This window comes from Bufo gargarizans, chromosome 2 (genome assembly GCF_014858855.1).
Source record: "Bufo gargarizans isolate SCDJY-AF-19 chromosome 2, ASM1485885v1, whole genome shotgun sequence".
NCBI lineage: Eukaryota > Metazoa > Chordata > Amphibia > Anura > Bufonidae > Bufo > Bufo gargarizans.
The window spans coordinates 185,290,185-185,308,907 of NC_058081.1; the positions used below are offsets into that span (position 1 = coordinate 185,290,185).

Genomic DNA, 18,723 nt, shown 5'->3' on the forward strand with positions numbered 1-18,723 from the left:
TTATGCTGTTTGAAGACTCCGCTGGCAGGGTTTCCCAAGGGCATCCACCTAGCCCTTCCCCAGCGGTGAAAGACATAGAATGCACTGACGCACAACCACTTATGTTTCCTGATGATGAGGACATGGGAATACCACCTCAGCATGTCTCTGATGATGACGAAACACAGGTGCCAACTGCTGCGTCTTTCTGCAGTGTGCAGACTGAACAGGAGGTCAGGGATCAAGACTGGGTGGAAGACGATGCAGGGGACGATGAGGTCCTAGACCCCACATGGAATGAAGGTCGTGCCACTGACTTTCACAGCTCGGAGGAAGAGGCAGTGGTGAGACCGAGCCAACAGCGTAGCAAAAGAGGGAGCAGTGGGCAAAAGCAGAACACCCGCCGCCAAGAGACTCCGCCTGCTACTGACCGCCGCCATCTGGGACCGAGCACCCCAAAGGCAGCTTCAAGGAGTTCCCTGGCATGGCACTTCTTCAAACAATGTGCTGACGACAAGACCCGAGTGGTTTGCACGCTGTGCCATCAGAGCCTGAAGCGAGGCATTAACGTTCTGAACCTGAGCACAACCTGCATGACCAGGCACCTGCATGCAAAGCATGAACTGCAGTGGAGTAAACACCTTAAAACCAAGGAAGTCACTCAGGCTCCCCCTGCTACCTCTTCTGCTGCTGCCGCCTCGGCCTATTCTGCTGCTGCCGCCTCGGCCTCTTCCTCCGCCTCTGGAGGAACGTTGGCACCTGCCGCCCAGCAAACAGGGGATGTACCACCAACACCACCACCACCACCTCCGTCACCAAGCGTCTCAACCATGTCACACGCCAGCGTTCAGCTCTCCATCTCACAAACATTTGATAGAAAGCGTAAATTCCCACCTAGCCACCCTCGATCCCTGGCCCTGAATGCCAGCATTTCTAAACTACTGGCCTATGAAATGCTGTCATTTAGGCTGGTGGACACAGACAGCTTCAAACAGCTCATGTCGCTTGCTGTCCCACAGTATGTTGTTCCCAGCCGGCACTACTTCTCCAAGAGAGCCGTGCCTTCCCTGCACAACCAAGTATCCGATAAAATCAAGTGTGCACTGCGCAACGCCATCTGTAGCAAGGTCCACCTAACCACAGATACGTGGACCAGTAAGCACGGCCAGGGACGCTATATCTCCCTAACTGCACACTGGGTAAATGTAGTGGCAGCTGGGCCCCAGGCGGAGAGCTGTTTGGCGCACGTCCTGCCGCCGCCAAGGATCGCAGGGCAACATTCTTTGCCTCCTGTTGCCACCTCCTCCTTCTCGGCTTCCTCCTCCTCTTCTTCCACCTGCTCATCCAGTCAGCCACACACCTTCACCAACAACTTCAGCACAGCCCGGGGTAAACGTCAGCAGGCCATTCTGAAACTCATATGTTTGGGGGACAGGCCCCACACCGCACAGGAGTTGTGGCGGGGTATTGAACAACAGACCGACGAGTGGTTGCTGCCGGTGAGCCTCAAGCCCGGCCTGGTGGTGTGTGATAATGGGCGAAATCTCGTTGCAGCTCTGGGACTAGCCAATTTGACGCACATCCCTTGCTTGGCGCATGTGCTGAATTTGGTGGTGCAGAAGTTCATTCACAACTACCCCGACATGTCAGAGCTGCTGCATAAAGTGCGGGCCGTCTGTTCGCGCTTCCGGCGTTCACATCCTGCCGCTGCTCGCCTGTCTGCGCTACAGCGTAACTTCGGCCTTCCCGCTCACCGCCTCATATGCGACGTGCCCACCAGGTGGAACTCCACCTTGCACATGCTGGACAGACTGTGCGAGCAGCAGCAGGCCATAGTGGAGTTTCAGCTGCAGCACGCACGGGTCAGTCGCACTACAGAACAGCACCACTTCACCACCAATGACTGGGCCTCCATGCGAGACCTGTGTGCCCTGTTGCGCTGTTTCGAGTACTCCACCAACATGGCCAGTGGCGATGACACCGTTATCAGCGTTACAATACCACTTCTATGTCTCCTTGAGAAAACACTTAGGGCGATGATGGAACAGGAGGTGGCCCAGGAGGAGGAGGAGGAGGATGAGGAAGAGGGGTCATTTTTAGCACTTTCAGGCCAGTCTCTTCGAAGTGACTCAGAGGGAGGTTTTTTGCAACAGCAGAGGCCAGGTACAAATGTGGCCAGCCAGGGCCCACTACTGGAGGACGAGGAGGACGAGGATGAGGAGGAGGTGGAGGAGGATGAGGATGAAGCATGGTCACAGCGGGGTGGCACCCAACGCAGCTCGGGTCCATCACTGGTGCGTGGCTGGGGGGAAAGGCAGGACGATGACGATACGCCTCCCACAGAGGACAGCTTGTCCTTACCCCTGGGCAGCCTGGCACACATGAGCGACTACATGCTGCAGTGCCTGCGCAACGACAGCAGAGTTGCCCACATTTTAACCTGTGCGGACTACTGGGTTGCCACCCTGCTGGATCCACGCTACAAAGACAATGTGCCCACCTTACTTCCTGCACTGGAGCGTGATAGGAAGATGCGCGAGTACAAGCGCACGTTGGTAGACGCGCTACTGAGAGCATTCCCAAATGTCACAGGGGAACAAGTGGAAGCCCAAGGCCAAGGCAGAGGAGGAGCAAGAGGTCGCCAAGGCAGCTGTGTCACGGCCAGCTCCTCTGAGGGCAGGGTTAGCATGGCAGAGATGTGGAAAACTTTTGTCAACACGCCACAGCTAACTGCACCACCACCTGATACGCAACGTGTTAGCAGGAGGCAACATTTCACTAACATGGTGGAACAGTACGTGTGCACACCCCTCCACGTACTGACTGATGGTTCGGCCCCATTCAACTTCTGGGTCTCTAAATTGTCCACGTGGCCAGAGCTAGCCTTTTATGCCTTGGAGGTGCTGGCCTGCCCGGCAGCCAGCGTTTTGTCTGAACGTGTATTCAGCACGGCAGGGGGCGTCATTACAGACAAACGCAGCCGCCTGTCTACAGCCAATGTGGACAAGCTGACGTTCATAAAAATGAACCAGGCATGGATCCCACAGGACCTGTCCGTCCCTTGTCCAGATTAGACATTAACTACCTCCCCATAACCATATATTATTGGACTCCAGGGCACTTCCTCATTCAATCCTATTTTTATTTTCATTTTACCATTATATTGCGATGCTACCCAAAGTTGAATGAACCTCTCCTCTGCCTGTGTGCTAGGCCTAAATATATGCCAATGGACTGTTGCAGTGGTGGCTGACATGAAGCCTGATTCTCTGCTATGACATGCAGACTAATTCTCTGCTGACATGAAGCCAGATTGTCTGTTACGGGACCTCTCTCCTCTGCCTGGGTGCTGGGCCTAAATTTATGACAATGGACTGTTGCAGTGGTGGCTGACGTGAAGCCTGATTCTCTGCTATGACATGCAGACTGATTCTCTGCTGTCATGAAGCCAGATTGTCTGTTACGGGACCTTTCTCCTCTACCTGGGTTCTGGGCCTAAATTTATGAAAATTGACTCTTACAGTGGTGGGTGACGTGAAGCCTGATTCTCTGCTATGATATGAAGACTGATTCTCTGCTGACATGAAGCCAGATTGTCTGTTACGGGACCTTTCTCCTCTGCCTGGGTTCTGGGCCTAAATTTATGAAAATTGACTCTTACAGTGGTGGGTGACGTGAAGCCTGATTCTCTGCTATGATATGAAGACTGATTCTCTGCTGACATGAAGCCAGATTGTCTGTTACGGGACCTTTCTCCTCTGCCTGGGTTCTGGGCCTAAATTTATGAAAATTGACTCTTACAGTGGTGGGTGACGTGAAGCCTGATTCTCTGCTATGATATGAAGACTGATTCTCTGCTGACATGAAGCCAGATTGTCTGTTACGGGACCTTTCTCCTCTGCCTGGGTTCTGGGCCTAAATTTATGAAAATTGACTCTTACAGTGGTGGGTGACGTGAAGCCTGATTCTCTGCTATGATATGAAGACTGATTCTCTGCTGACATGAAGCCAGATTGTCTGTTACGGGACCTTTCTCCTCTGCCTGGGTTCTGGGCCTAAATTTATGAAAATTGACTCTTACAGTGGTGGGTGACGTGAAGCCTGATTCTCTGCTATGATATGAAGACTGATTCTCTGCTGACATGAAGCCAGATTGTCTGTTACGGGACCTTTCTCCTCTGCCTGGGTTCTGGGCCTAAATTTATGAAAATTGACTCTTACAGTGGTGGGTGACGTGAAGCCTGATTCTCTGCTATGATATGAAGACTGATTCTCTGCTGACATGAAGCCAGATTGTCTGTTACGGGACCTTTCTCCTCTGCCTGGGTTCTGGGCCTAAATTTATGAAAATTGACTCTTACAGTGGTGGGTGACGTGAAGCCTGATTCTCTGCTATGATATGAAGACTGATTCTCTGCTGACATGAAGCCAGATTCTCTGTTACGGGACCTCTCTCCTCTGCCTGGGTGCTGGGCCTAAATTTATGACAATGGACTGTTGCAGTGGTGGCTGACGTGAAGCCTGATTCTCTGCTATGACATGCAGACTGATTCTCTGCTGACATGAAGCCAGATTCTCTGTTACGGGACCTCTCTCCTCTGCCTGTGTGTGTGCTGGGCCTAAATATATGCCAATGGACTGTTGCAGTGGTGGCTGACGTGAAGCCTCATTCTCTGCTATGACATGCAGACTAATTCTCTGCTGACATGAAGACAGATTCTCTGTTACGGGACCTCTCTCCTCTGCCTGGGTGCCGGGGCCTAAATATCTGAGAATGGACTGTTCCAGTGGTGGGTGACGGGAAGCCAGATTCTCTGCTATGGAACCTCTCTCCAATTGATTTTGGTTAATTTTTATTTATTTAATTTTTATTTTAATTCATTTCCCTATCCACATTTGTTTGCAGGGGATTTACCTACATGTTGCTGCCTTTTGCAGCCCTCTAGCTCTTTCCTGGGCTGTTTTACAGCCTTTTTAGTGCCGAAAAGTTCGGGTCCCCATTGACTTCAATGGGGTTCGGGTTCGGGACGAAGTTCGGATCGGGTTCGGATCCCGAACCCGAACATTTCCGGGATGTTCGGCCGAACTTCTCGAACCCGAACATCCAGGTGTTCGCTCAACTCTAGTCTTCATGGGCCCGGAGGGTCTCGTACAGTGCCCAGAACTGTCCCCTTTCCTGTCGATTGGCAATGACAGGATGGACCCAGAAGCGTCGCCTGCTCTCTCTCCTACGCCTCAAACGTAGGAGAAGGATTGCAGACACAATAGCCGCAAATGGTCGCCTTCTGGAGTATTCCATGGTCGCAAACAATCCAATCCACTCTCTCCAAACACATGAAATTGATCACCTCCATTGCACTATCATTAGACACCTTTCATATAGACGGGCCTGTTTTTTCATTGGACAGCAATACTGTCAATCACACAAACGCGCGTTCGACGCGCGTTTACTAAGGACAAAAACGCGCAACAAAAACGCGCAGAAAACGCGCATGTTGTCGCGCATAAAACGCGCATATCCAAAACGCTCAAGTGTGAACCCAGCCTAAGGCATTTATGCAGAGGAACAAGTACAACGTTCTGGAATGGCCATCTCAGTCCCCAGACCTGAATATAATTGAAAATCTGTGGTGTGACTTAGAGAGCTGTCCATGCTCGGAAGCCATCAAACCTGAATGAACTAAAGATGTTTTGTAAAGAGGAATGGTCCAAAATACCTTCAACCAGAATCCAGACTCTCATTGGAACCTACAGGAAGCGTTTAGAGGCTGTAATTTCTGCAAAAGGAGGATCTACTAAATATCGATTTCATTTATTTTTTTGTGGTGCCCAAATTTATGCACCTGCCTAATTTTGTTTAAACAATTATAGCACACTTTCTATAAATCCAATAAACTGTATTTCACTTCTCAAATATCACTGTGTGTGTCTCCTATATGATATATTTAACTGACATTTTTTGTCATAACAACCAACAATTTATACAGGAAAATCATGACGATTAACAATGTTGCCCAAACTTTCGCATCCCACTGTATTTATACATATTTATGTCTATCTTAATTTTTTTCCCTGTAATCATGTATTGAAATATATCCATCTGAATTGCTATAGAATCATGTATCGAGAATGAAGTAGCAATAGGATTTTTATACTTTTTTTAATATAATTTTTATATATTTTTGGGGGATTGTATATGCATTTTTCTTCATTTTATATTTTTAGTTTTTATTAAATACTTAACCTTATGTGCAAAACTCGAAGAAGCAGTGCACACCTTGTCTTCTTTATTCTATATACTTTTTCTACTGGGCGACCCAGTAAGGTGGTGATGAACCCTTAATATCCATCATATTTGTGTGTGAGCCCCTCTTAATTTTTTTCGATTGATTTAAAGTATACCTCCAATTATAACAGCATGTTAGCTGAATGATATTGCCAGATAAATGCAGTTTTAGGCTTAAGCCTAGATTAGATGGAGCGAATATTGTACCGAATGTCGTTAATGCCAACGAAATTGAAAAAGCCTCACGAGATGTAATAAGTTTGGTTGATTAAACGACAAACGAGGAATCATGTAGAGGCATTCCACCATTCCACCTGAAGCCCACCTGCATCATTACATCATCTTTACATGTAATCTACAGTAATGACTTTGTAGCAAATGGTTAAAGAGCAAGCGTACGAACAAACATTGCACTATATAATAAGCACATTTTTGGTCCATAACTAGTTTCAACAAAATCTTCGATCTACACTATAATCGTTACCTGCAAGACATCTGCTGTTCTAATACAAGCTTTACTCCAATCCTTAGATCTTGTCAGTCATTAACGGTCTCTTCTTACAGTGAAATCCACTTCAGCCATTGCTGCTAATGCATAGGCACTTCCTCTGGGTGACATGAACTAACGGAACTGGGCACAGCTAAGCACCTCTAGCTGCCATGCTGCTGATTATGTCTTCATGTGATTTTCACCAATCAATAGATTCAATTCATAAACAAAAAACTAAAGCAAAGGTGTCCATAGCCCTTAAAGGAATGCTCTAGGCCAGTTGTGGCGAACCTTTGGCACGAGTGCTAGAGGCAGCACTCAGAGCTTTCTCTGTGGGCACACGCACCCTGGAAAAAATCTATGGTGTGCCAATATGCCTTAAACTTTTCCTGACACTCATCAGCGCAGGGCGCGCTACGAACGGCACAGGCAGCTCACGGAATGCAGGCAGGGTGGTATAGCTAAATGATAAAATACATGGAAGATATAATATATTGGTACTCAGGTTAAATTGCTGGGTTGGCACTTTGCGATAAATAAGTGGGTTTTGGGTTGCAGTTTGGGCGCTCGGTCTCTAGAAGGTTCGCCATGACTGCTTTAGGCCAAACATATGCATTGCTCTATGCCTAGCGCAGGGCCTGAGGGGGAAATACACAACTGATGGTTGATACACTTGTATGTACAAAGTTTTATGTAAAATGCACTTGAAATATGCTATCACTTTCCAGCACATTTTCAGACTTTTCTACTTATCAAAAAACAATTACCGCCTTAGCATTAGCATTATTATTAGCTTACAGTAGATTCATCAACATGTTAATTTCTTTTGCTTTACGCTGACTAAAAAAATCATTTGAAGTTCACCCACTGTGAGATCCAACAGCTTTATTTCCTATCAGTAATGTGATATTCTCCACTCCAATAATTTGGTAACTATTTATTGTAAGGTGGAAGATCAATATTATTTCATTGCAAGACACAAGATGACTCATATGTAGAGAAAAATGGAAGGCATTGTAGCAAGTAAGAAAGTTATCCACAGGACAGAGGCTAACCAACTTATTGGTGGGGCTTCAACCGCTGGAATCTCCACAAATCATGACAATAAGGAACCCATGTTCCACAGGATCGGTAGATGTCCCAGCATTGGACCCCCACAATCAGTTAGCTACTATCATTACTTGCCACCACCTCTTTAAAACTATACCTTTCTTCTCCAGTAGTTGTCGCAGAAACGGTACACTGGCCAAATGCCACCAGATGAGTCAGTGATGTTCTGAAACAGACACGATTTATCCCTACAGGGAGGTGAATACAATGGCATTAGAGTGATGAGAGATGAGAGTGAAAATATCTCCTTGATATAATGTTATACGCGGCATAATGCTAAGATTAAGCTAAACTCACTCTCCACGTTTCACAGGTGTGTCCACCTATCCTCTTGCTCAACATCCATAATGTTTATTGTAACATAATAATTCATTTGTATATATTGAGTCATTATGCATAGAATTATCTCTCCAGCTCTTCTCATTATGACATGCATTTTACAATAGGCTCATTGCTGACTGAGCAGGGAATTATCGGGAGTATTTCTTGATAATCTACTGCTTGTTAGTGGAGGTGACAGCTGCATTGATCACTAATATGACCAATCATCCCCATACAGAGTCCTTGTCCTGGGCAGCAGACCCTTATTTGCACAGTGTGAGCTGCTGCCCAGAATGAACCATTTAGTGTCTACAACAGCAAAAGTTTTACCCAGTAAACAAACATTTGCTTATTTATTGGGTAATTGGTGGCATCTTTTACACGGGCCAAATATCGGGAACGAACGTTCATTCCTGATAATCGGCCTGTTAATTATCCTGTGTAAAGGGACCTTAAAGAGGTTGTGTAAGAATTCTCGATTCTGCGGAACCTACAAAGAGAAGCTTGAATACCTGCTCCTTCTTTTGCAGGCCTGCAATGCTCCTCTAATCCCCAGCAATGTCAACATTTGGTTTGCATCCCCCCTCATTCTTCCACAACCCCTTTAAGTTTCAATTGACATAGTTACTGGGATTTTGTGAAGGCATCTGTCTTGGTCCCATGTTCATATGTGACCGCATTGCTGAGAAAAATGATGCTTTATAATATGCAAGTGAGCCTCTAGAGGCAACAGAGGCATTGCTAGCTATTTTATGCCCCCTGTGCTTTGATTTACAGGGCCAGGCAGTGTAAACCTGATCACGATTGTCCCTGTCAATCAGAGTGGAGAGGGTGTGACAGTTGTAGAGAGAGCTGAGCCTCTAGGTGTAATGGCAATGCCCCTGTTGCTCCTAGAGTCTCATTTGCATACCATCTAATTAAAACATTTTTTTCCCAGCAATGCAGGCACATATGAACATAGGACCAACATAGATGCCTTCAGCTGCCAAACACACATGTAACAGGTCAGCCAGTTTCATAGCTACAAGTCTGTTGACAGATGCCCTTTAAGTAGATAGCATTTGTTCAATGACAAAATAATATGCAGAACAATTACTTCCACCATATTTACACTGTGTGCAAAATAAATTCCTTCTATTTGTGTATCTGATCTACTCAAACACTATAGACACTGTAGAAGCCATCTCATGTCTGCTTACTATCATGATTACCATTCCAAATTGTTGTCTGTTGATCTAACATTAGATTTTTGTCCAAGCTTACAAATAAACACATATATGCCTCAGACTAATTATGTAATGCCCACTGTACACAATAATTACAGCATAATAATAATTGCATAATAATAGTTATAGATGAGCGAATCGAAGTTGACTAAGTGGAATTCGATCAGAATATCAGGAAAAATTTGATTCGCACCAAAGATGAATTTGAGGTACTCCCCTGTGTAACTTCGATGTTAGCTAGTAGCAGTTCATGCGTGACACCTACTGTTTGCTCGGGCCCTTTGAGGAGGCCACTTTATTTGTCAGTCGCCAGGACTATGGGATGAAAAACATAATTTAATTGATTCATATTCTGAAACAGATGCTGCTAAATTTGGGTGGCCAGGGGACAGGGAACGTGGAGCCTACATCTCACGGCCACATGAGCCTCATGGGGGCTGAACTAGGAGGACATTCGAGAACAAGCAATGTGTTGAGAAATGGCAGTTTTTTCTACACAGGTGACAGGAGAGGAGGAGCAGGAGCAGCCGGAGGAGCTACAGGGCAATGAGGAAGACGATGCAGATGACCCAGACACACCATGGGAGTATGCAGTTGAGATGGAGGCAAGGAGTCTTTCCGAGTCACTTGTGCAAATGGTCCGATGCATGATCAGTTGCTTGTGTAGTTACAGCTGAAATGTCACCATTTGGCAGAGGGATGACTACTGGCTCTCCACCATGTTAGACCCGCACTACCGGCCTAAAATGGGGGCCTTTTTCCACCCACTGAGAGGGAGGACAAACTGAACTACTATCGAGACATCCTATGTAGTCAGTTGGCAACTGCCTATGTGTGCCGACCCCATCCTCACGCAGGTCTGACCGGGGGGTGGGGCCCTCTGTGCTCACGTTCCACTGCCATGGCTGCTGGGGGGTCAGGAGCAGTACCAGCTTCTTCAGCAGCAACTTAAGTCTAGAGTCCTTGATGAACAGTTTTCTTCACCCGCCTACTAAAGAAACTACTCACCAGCAGCATCAGGTAGACATAGAGCAAAACCTGAACCAGCAGGTTGTGATATACTTGAACTCCACACTTCCACCCCACATTAAATATCCCCTGGACTACTAGGCAGCCAAACTTGATTTGTGACTTCAACTGGCCGAGTTTGCCCTGGACAAGCTTTCCTGCCAAGCCAGCAGTGTGACATCAGAGCAGGTGCTTAGTGTGGCGGCAGCCATAGTTACCCCAAGGAGAACTCGTCTGTCCACCCAAAAAAATGTGGAGAAGCTGACCTTTGTGAAGATGAATCGGGCGTGGATCAGCCAGGATTTCCACACACCAGTGCCTGATGCATCAGACTAGATCAGCCATGGTGCCACACCTAAACTTTGTCAAAAGAGACCTGTTTCTTCTGGCTACCTGCTTCAGCTACTATTCTGATGCTGCCACCCACCTGATGCCACACACCTGCTGTCACCCACCATCTTCAGCTGGTATTTCCCCCCACCTCACCACTATGTCACTGGGACAATCTGTAGTCTCCTCATGCTGCTGCCAACTAAACACTCTGTCACTGGGACAATCTGTGGTCTCCACATACTGCTGCCACCACACTACTTTGTCACTGGGCCACTCAGGGGTCTCATCATGCTGCTGCTACCTCACCGCTATGTCACTGGGCCACTCTATGCTCTCCTCAGGCTGCTGCCAACTCAACAATCTGTCACTGTCCCACTCTGGGGTCTCCTTATGCTGCTGCCACCTCACCACTCTGTGGTCTCCTCATGCTGCTGCCAACTCAACACTCTGTCACTGGGCCACTCTGGGGTCTCCTCATGCTGATGCCAACTCAACACTGTCACTGGGCCACTCTGTGGACTTCTTATGCTTTTCACACCCTCCCCACTCCATGACTGGGCCACTATTTTGCTTTTTTGGCCTGGTTGACATCATCATTTAATTGACCCTTCTTCTAATCTGTCAGAAGGAAGGAAAAATGAGACACACAATGGATCCTGTCTATGTAGGAGCCGTAAGGCCTGTATGACATGGTCCCTATTTTGCCCGTAATGCAGACAATAATAGGACCTATCAGAATTGGCTTACCAATGGAGTGGGTACAAAACACAGAAAACATGCAAATATTCCATTTACGTGTCATCTGTTTTGGGTCCACTCCCATTTATTAATTTTTTGGCTTTAACAATACTAATAGATTACTGATCAAATGCTGACCGAGTGAAGGCGGATGCTCAACAGACAGGATCCGTTTTTGGTGGGTTATTGTTCTGACGGATCAGAGCAAGGGCAAAATAATCAGTGACGTCAACACAAACTTACTGCTGACACCATCTCCACTCTGCCGGGGGGGGGGGCTCTACTTGTAGAAACATTTAATAGAAAAGGTTTTGTAGACATCTATGTGGAATCAGCTGACATCGGTGTAAAATAAGTGCGCTTCTTTTTGACGCTAAGATCACACTTGAGTTTTTTTGTCAGTTTTGGCCCCATAACTGCCCAAATAAGTGAAGTGTGCAGTGATTCTAAGAGCGACGTCCGTCATCTGCATGTCATACTGACTCACAGTATTGTTTCACTACCACAGCAGACTCCCTATGCGTGTTTCTGCCAGGCACAGTGTCCTACACCCCTATAAAGGCTCTCTGCAGCCAGGAAATAGCTGTTCTTTAACGAGTTTCACCAGGAATAAATTTGGATCAAATCAAATCTTTTTGGAAAATTTGGTGAACTGACTAAATTGAATTTCTGAGAAATTCGCTCATCTCTAATAATATTCAATAGAAAACATTTACTGTATACTGTATGGAAGGATCCTTTCACACAAGTGCCATAAGCTACCATATGTACAGCTAGTTTCATTGTACACTAATGTTATATTAATAATTACCTGGCATAAATACCTGGTGGCACTAAAGACGATAGGAACTGTAAAACAACTTGGAATTCATTGGTAAGACTGGAGTCAATGTGTTGATTATAACCTGTTGGAAGTTATATGAACATATCATAAGTAAAGCTTTCCACAGGTGGGAAAGGGATTGAAGACATTTGGGTGAATCCAAATTCTTGTTCATCTAACAGCTATTTCTCTCAATCCCCACATATTACCCAGTACATGTGATCTAAATGAGGAGACATGAGTAAGCCTCAGGCAGACACCTCTTGTAGTACCACCTTATGCCCCTGAGAATAAAAGGATCAGGCATGTTGAAATCCAACATTTGGATCCTTGTTTCCCCTCAGATGGCCCCCATACATATTAGATGTCAGACTGAAATTTGTTCCATCTCGTAGTCAGCATAGATTTCAGTCATTGTTTATTCCAGTTTCTGGTGTAAATAATAATGAATGTGCTCAGGATGATGGACTCCTCACCTGGCCCCCTTTTTGGAAAGTGGTGAGGGTGGCATAACAATTCCAGATGCAGCTAAAAAAAAGTCACAAAACCATTTTCAGAGCCAATTACATTTTATGGGGCGATTCACATAGCCATTTTTTTTTACAGCCAATGGATTGCAGCTGTCAAAAAATAGGACATCACTGGCAGATGTACCCCAATAAAATCAATTGACCCATTTTCAACATGATAAACTAAATGAACTAATACATAACATGAATACACTAATATTTATACACAGTAAACTATGTAAAAAGGGATATAATTTAGGGGATAAAATAAAAAATATATATACTCACCTCACAACTTGCATGTGAGAGAACACTCACCTCTCATTGAAGGCAGCAGGACCTGAAAAATAGTAGGCAGGACTCCGGTATGAAAAAGAAAAATCATCCATGCAACCTTTTAGCTCGTCTCAATGGCTCCATGACAAAGGCTCCATTGAGATCATCTAAAACGTTGCATGGGTGAATAAAGGAGTCCACTTTTTTATACCGGAGTGCTGCCTACTATTTTTCACTATACTGTATATATATATATATATATATATATATATATATACAGTAGTATCTCACAAAAGCACAATAGTGAGTACACCCCTAAATAGTTTATTATATCTTTTAATGGGACAACACTGAAGATCTGACACTTTGATACACTGTAAAGTAGTCAGTGTACATCTTGTATAACAGTGTAAATTTGGTGTGCCCTTAAAATAACTCAACACACAGCCATTAATGTCTAAATCACTGGTAACAAAAGTAAGTACACCACTTAGTGAAAATGGCCAAATTGTGCCCAATTATCCATTTTCACTCCCCGGTGTCATGTGCCTCGTTAGCATTACAAGGTCTCAGGTGTGAATGGGGTGCAGGTGTGTTAAATATGGTGTTATCGCTCTCACACTCTCTCATACTGGTCACTGGAAGTTCAACATGGCACCTCATTGTGTAGCTGAACCCTTTAAGTATAACTGTCATATATTTTTATTTTTTTGGAGTATTGTATTGTGGTGATTAATATCTCCTTGGTGGCCCTATTTCAACTTTTCACTGTGTATTCAATTACCCCTTAATTCCACATTTTTGTTCCCTGTACTGCCTATTTTTACCTGTGCTTAAAATAAGGTTGCTAGGCATGGTCCGTCTATGTGTTGAAGGACGGAGGACGCAGAAGCAGGCTGCGTGCAAGGTCAGATTACAGATACCCAGGGACTGTAAGTAAATGATTAAAGCCAGGTCCTCCCCAGCAGCTGATAGTGCCTGGGCTGTGAGCACTTCTCCCTGTCCTTGCGCTTGGCAGACGCTCCCTCACTCAGCAGAGCTGGACAAGGCAGAGTTGAAGCAGTGTAGAGCAGGGAAGGGAGATCTGCCATCTGCTCAGTGTATAAATGAAAGCAACATGTGGTAAGAGGACCCCTTTGTGCTGCAGGAGATTAACCCTTTAGGGGGGAGGGCTCTGGTTACTGACACTTTTGGGGGGCTATTGTTACTGGCTCGTGAGGGCGGGCGGGATTAGCCTCACGGTGAGTGGCGTAAAAATGAAACTTTTTATGGAAGTAAGTGCAAAAAGTCGCAAAAGCTCCATTTTATCCCTACTGTCACCCCCACGTGCTAGGGGCTTAGTTGTGTGGACTGCCCACAAACCTGTATGTACTGAGAAGTATTTGCTAGGCTGCTGACTAAAGTACTGTCCTTGGAGTCATGGAGAAAGCAGCCAGCTGCAATGTATAACATATTCAGGAAATAAAAGGAAGCAGAAAGACCAAACAATGTAAAAGTAGGGAACACATAAATATCAATTGATGGCTGATTTTTCATTTTTGATCAGAGTGGTCCTTCAAAACCCTTTCCTGCTCAACCTTCTTTTAATGCATTAGAATTTCAGAGAGACTGGGCATAGCTAAACATGTTTCCAATATAAAATCAGCAAGCAAAACAGAGCAGCATGAGGGGTTGCATGGGATACCTTACATTTCCAGTTAGGGCTCTTACGCACAAATGTATTTTTTGGTATTTTTTTTCAGTGTCCATTACATTTTTTGCGGCCCACAAAAAAAACTAACAGAAATGACTGTGTGCATTCTGTCTCCGTATGTCTGCATGTCCTTTCCACAAAAAAAAGAACATGTCCTATTATTGTCTGCATTACGGACAAGGATAGGACTGTTCTATTAGGGACAGGCCCTTCCATTCCACAAAATGCGGTATGCACACGGCTGGTATACGTGTTTTGCAGATCCGCGTTTAGCGATCATAGATTTTTTCCTAGGATACACAGAATCTTGCTAACGATATTTTGCATTAATAGGATACAGATAATCTTGGCAATGATAGATATTCCAGGAAGAATAATTTGTTTTTTATGTATCTTCTACAAAAGAAAAACCTGGAATGTGTCCAATAGCTTTTAAGGTAGTTTCACATTAGTGTTTTTCTTTTCCGGCACTGAGTTCCGTCAAAAGGGCTCAATGCCAGAAAAGAACTGATCAGGTGTATCCCCATGCATTCTGAGTAGAGAGCAATTCATTCAGGATGCATAAGGATGTCTTCAGTTCAGTTATTTTGACTGATCAGGCATTTTTGAGACTGATCAGGATCCTGATACGTTTTGCTGGATCGGCAGGCAGTTCCGGCGACGGAACTGCTTGCCGGATCACTCTGCCGCAAGTGTGAAAGTAGCCTTATTCTGTTGATATAAAACATTGTGTTGCTTAAGGAGGACCTTTCACCTCTCCTGAATAGTTACTTGCATTCCCCATGTAATAACAATTTTGAAACATCTATTCTTATGATTCTGGTTGTTTGAATCCTCTAAAATTTCAGACAGCCCACTCATCTTTTCAGTTTTTGGCTAGGATGTGATTTGGATGTCAACTGATGAAGTACAGATGAAACTCGAAAAATTAGAATGTCGTGCAAAAGTCCAATTATTTCAGGAATACAAATTAAAAGAATTGCATTAATGCAGCTTAAACTTAGAATTTTGTGAAAAAGGTCCAATATTCTAGGCTGAAAAGTCACACTCTAGTCAGCTAATTTAGCCATACCCCCTGAGCAAAGGGTACCTCAAAATTGTGACTTTGGGGTTTTCACAAGCTATAAGCCATAATCATCCAAATTATAACAAATAAAGGCTTGAAAGATCTCGCTTTGCATGTAATGAGTCTATCTCATATGTTAGTTTCACCTTTTAAGTTGTATTACTGAAATAAAGGAACTTTGCACAATATTCAAATTTTTCGAGTTTCATCTGTACTTCATCAGTTGACAACCAAATCACATCCTAGCGAAAAACTTTCACCTGTATACTCTGATTAACTGGTTTTATTAATGCAATTGTTGACTGGACAAACATGAACCCCCTAAAACATATATAGATAAGGTCACTAGAGGTCTTAGGTTTAGTTCAGACAGTTGCTGATTAAATTAGATAATTTTACATTAGTCAAACTCTACTTTTTAAATGTGAAAATGTGACAGACTTACCCTGGTATGGAGGCACTTGCTTCTGAAGGAACACAGGTAACCATTCATACAATACAATATTCTAAATGAAGAATACAGATGACAGCCATTGTAAAGCATGAATTAGACAATTATTATTGATTTGAGTAAATATTAAAAAATAAATGGTAAAACAAGCTCACTAATTTAATAATCATGAACTATACATTAGTTTATTTTAGTTTATGAAAAAAAGGACCTGTCACCGCTCCTGACCTGCCTGTTTTAATAGCTTCATGCATTCCCCGTGTAATAACAATTCTGGAGAATCTACTCTTATGTCTGTATGTTGTGTCATTCCTTTATTATTTCTACCAGAAGTTATGAATGAATTGCTATTAGCCTTCAGTAAGGGTACAGAGGGGAGGTAAAAAGTTGGGGGGGGGGGGGGGGGGTGTACCTGCACAGACTGACTCTATCCAATCAGTGGTGCCATGTTCAGACTGTGCAGGTACACCCCCAACTTGTTTCCTCCCATCTGGACCCTTACTGAAGGCTAATTGCAATTCATTCATATTTTCTAGTAGAAATAATAAAGGAATGGCACAACATAGAGCCATAAGAGTAGATTCTCCAGAATTGTTATCACATGGGGAGTGCATGAAGCTATTAAAACAGGCATGCCAGGAGCGGTGAAAGGTCCTCTTTAAATGTATTAATTTATTTTTAGCTTTTTTATATATGGTATTTCATTCACAATGGTCAGCTGCTCCCCTTGCGTCATAACAAATGGTTACATGACGAAAGGGGAGCAGGTCAGCAGTCTGACTGCAGTGACATTAAGCAGGAGGTTTACATCCAGAGAACCTAGCAGAGCAGCAGAGGCCATTGAGTGAAGGAGCTAGCATAGTTAAGTATGATTCCCTGTGCAGAGGGGGAGGCAAACCCCTTTAAGGACCCTTACATATTATACTATTGTTGGCTGGACCTGCTCACTTATATATATAGGGAGCTCCTGACTCTCTCATCTGGAGATGGATCAGGTAGTCTCCCAGGAGATAAGCCAACACCAGAGGTATCTGGAAGTTGTGTCTTCTCTCTCCAATTGAAAAACATACATGTTTAACTTGGCGGGGTGTATATGTGTATGAGAAAGCAAGAAGAGAAACCTGAGCATTCATCCAACAGCTATTGAAATGTATGGTCTCCTTTAGACCTCAGGCTTACAGCAGAGCCTCCATACTATACAGCTGTAAGCACTTCATATATAATTACATTGTGCTCAATGCCATGTGGAATTATGGATTTAGGGCAGAATAGCTCAGTAGCCCACTTCTAGGAGTGCTGTATTGTACTTACAATTCCTTACAAATTGGCTATATGTATGGGGCCTTACAATAAAATATCAGGAAAACATTACAGAAAACATGTAGCATTATATAAACCTACACAGAAAAATTGGCTCTTTGCAGTGTTATTTTTTACCTGGTAGGTAGCAATCACCCATTTTCTAGCATGATGAAATAAGTCTTCATCTGTCCACTGTGAATGATTTTTAGCAAATTCATCAGCTAGATAGTTATGGTATCTGAACCAAACAATGCTTTCAGCTTGAAGGAATGGGTTTTCATTGGCTTTGTAATAACCAAAACCTATTAAGGAAGATATATATGAAGAGTTTAAATGGGAATTTTAAATAGAAAGAGTACCCTGACTACTTCCCCTGGATCTTACATACAGTATATAACCTCCCAACACATGCCATAGATATTTTAGGTTCTTGAACATGCACTTCAGTCACATCAAAAAGGACAATATTTCACAGGACAGTGACCTACAGGAAAGGTATAAATTCCCCAATAATTACTTTGGACAATCATCTTTTCCAAAAGCAGTGAAAGAGCTCATATGTATGATTTTCTAAGCAGATAATATGGATCTATAGGTTCTTGCTCATCATACAATTTCATTGCTTCCTCCATATTGGTCAACCTTGTTTATAACAGATTAAATATGAGTGAATCGATTCTAAGCAAATTGAATTTGTTACTAATTTCCCAAACATTTGGATTCTAATGAAACCAAAACTTTTAACATTTGTTTCAGACAAACTGCTCAAAAATGGCGGCTTCCATTTTACAGATAAGGAGACAGATAAGAAGGCATGTGCCACCCAAAAAAAATTGATTTGTTCCAAATTAATTTGTCATGAATCACTATATATCAGGTATACCCAGGCCACTCTGCCTTAGGGTATGGCCACACTGTGTTGCCAAATAGCCTGCAGCTGCCTTTCATTTAATAATGAAGACCCTTTAAACAGGGGCTGTTGATGGTATGGGGTTTGGCTGGTTAGGTGGGTGCACAATATGCTGGCAAACCCACTTTTCCTACCTAGTGCTCTTTTGGTCTACAGCAGGTGGGAGCCCTTCTTCTGCCATCTGCTCTTCCTCCTTTTCCAC

The 18,723-nt window shown here is 44.1% G+C and overlaps 1 protein-coding gene across 1 annotated transcript in view; it reads right to left on the minus strand.

Annotated features, from left to right (window-relative positions):
• The window catches only part of LOC122927672 (dual oxidase 1-like), a 260,004-nt gene that overhangs the window by 170,192 nt on the left and 71,089 nt on the right, over positions 1–18,723 (minus strand). Inside the window, exons 7-10 of the mRNA XM_044279744.1 lie at positions 17,747–17,913; positions 16,304–16,364; positions 12,303–12,396; positions 7,963–8,053 (exon numbers count right to left, since the gene is read on the minus strand). Coding sequence (XP_044135679.1) covers positions 7,963–8,053; positions 12,303–12,396; positions 16,304–16,364; positions 17,747–17,913 — 413 coding nt within the window. The remainder of the gene's footprint in view (positions 1–7,962; positions 8,054–12,302; positions 12,397–16,303; positions 16,365–17,746; positions 17,914–18,723) is intronic.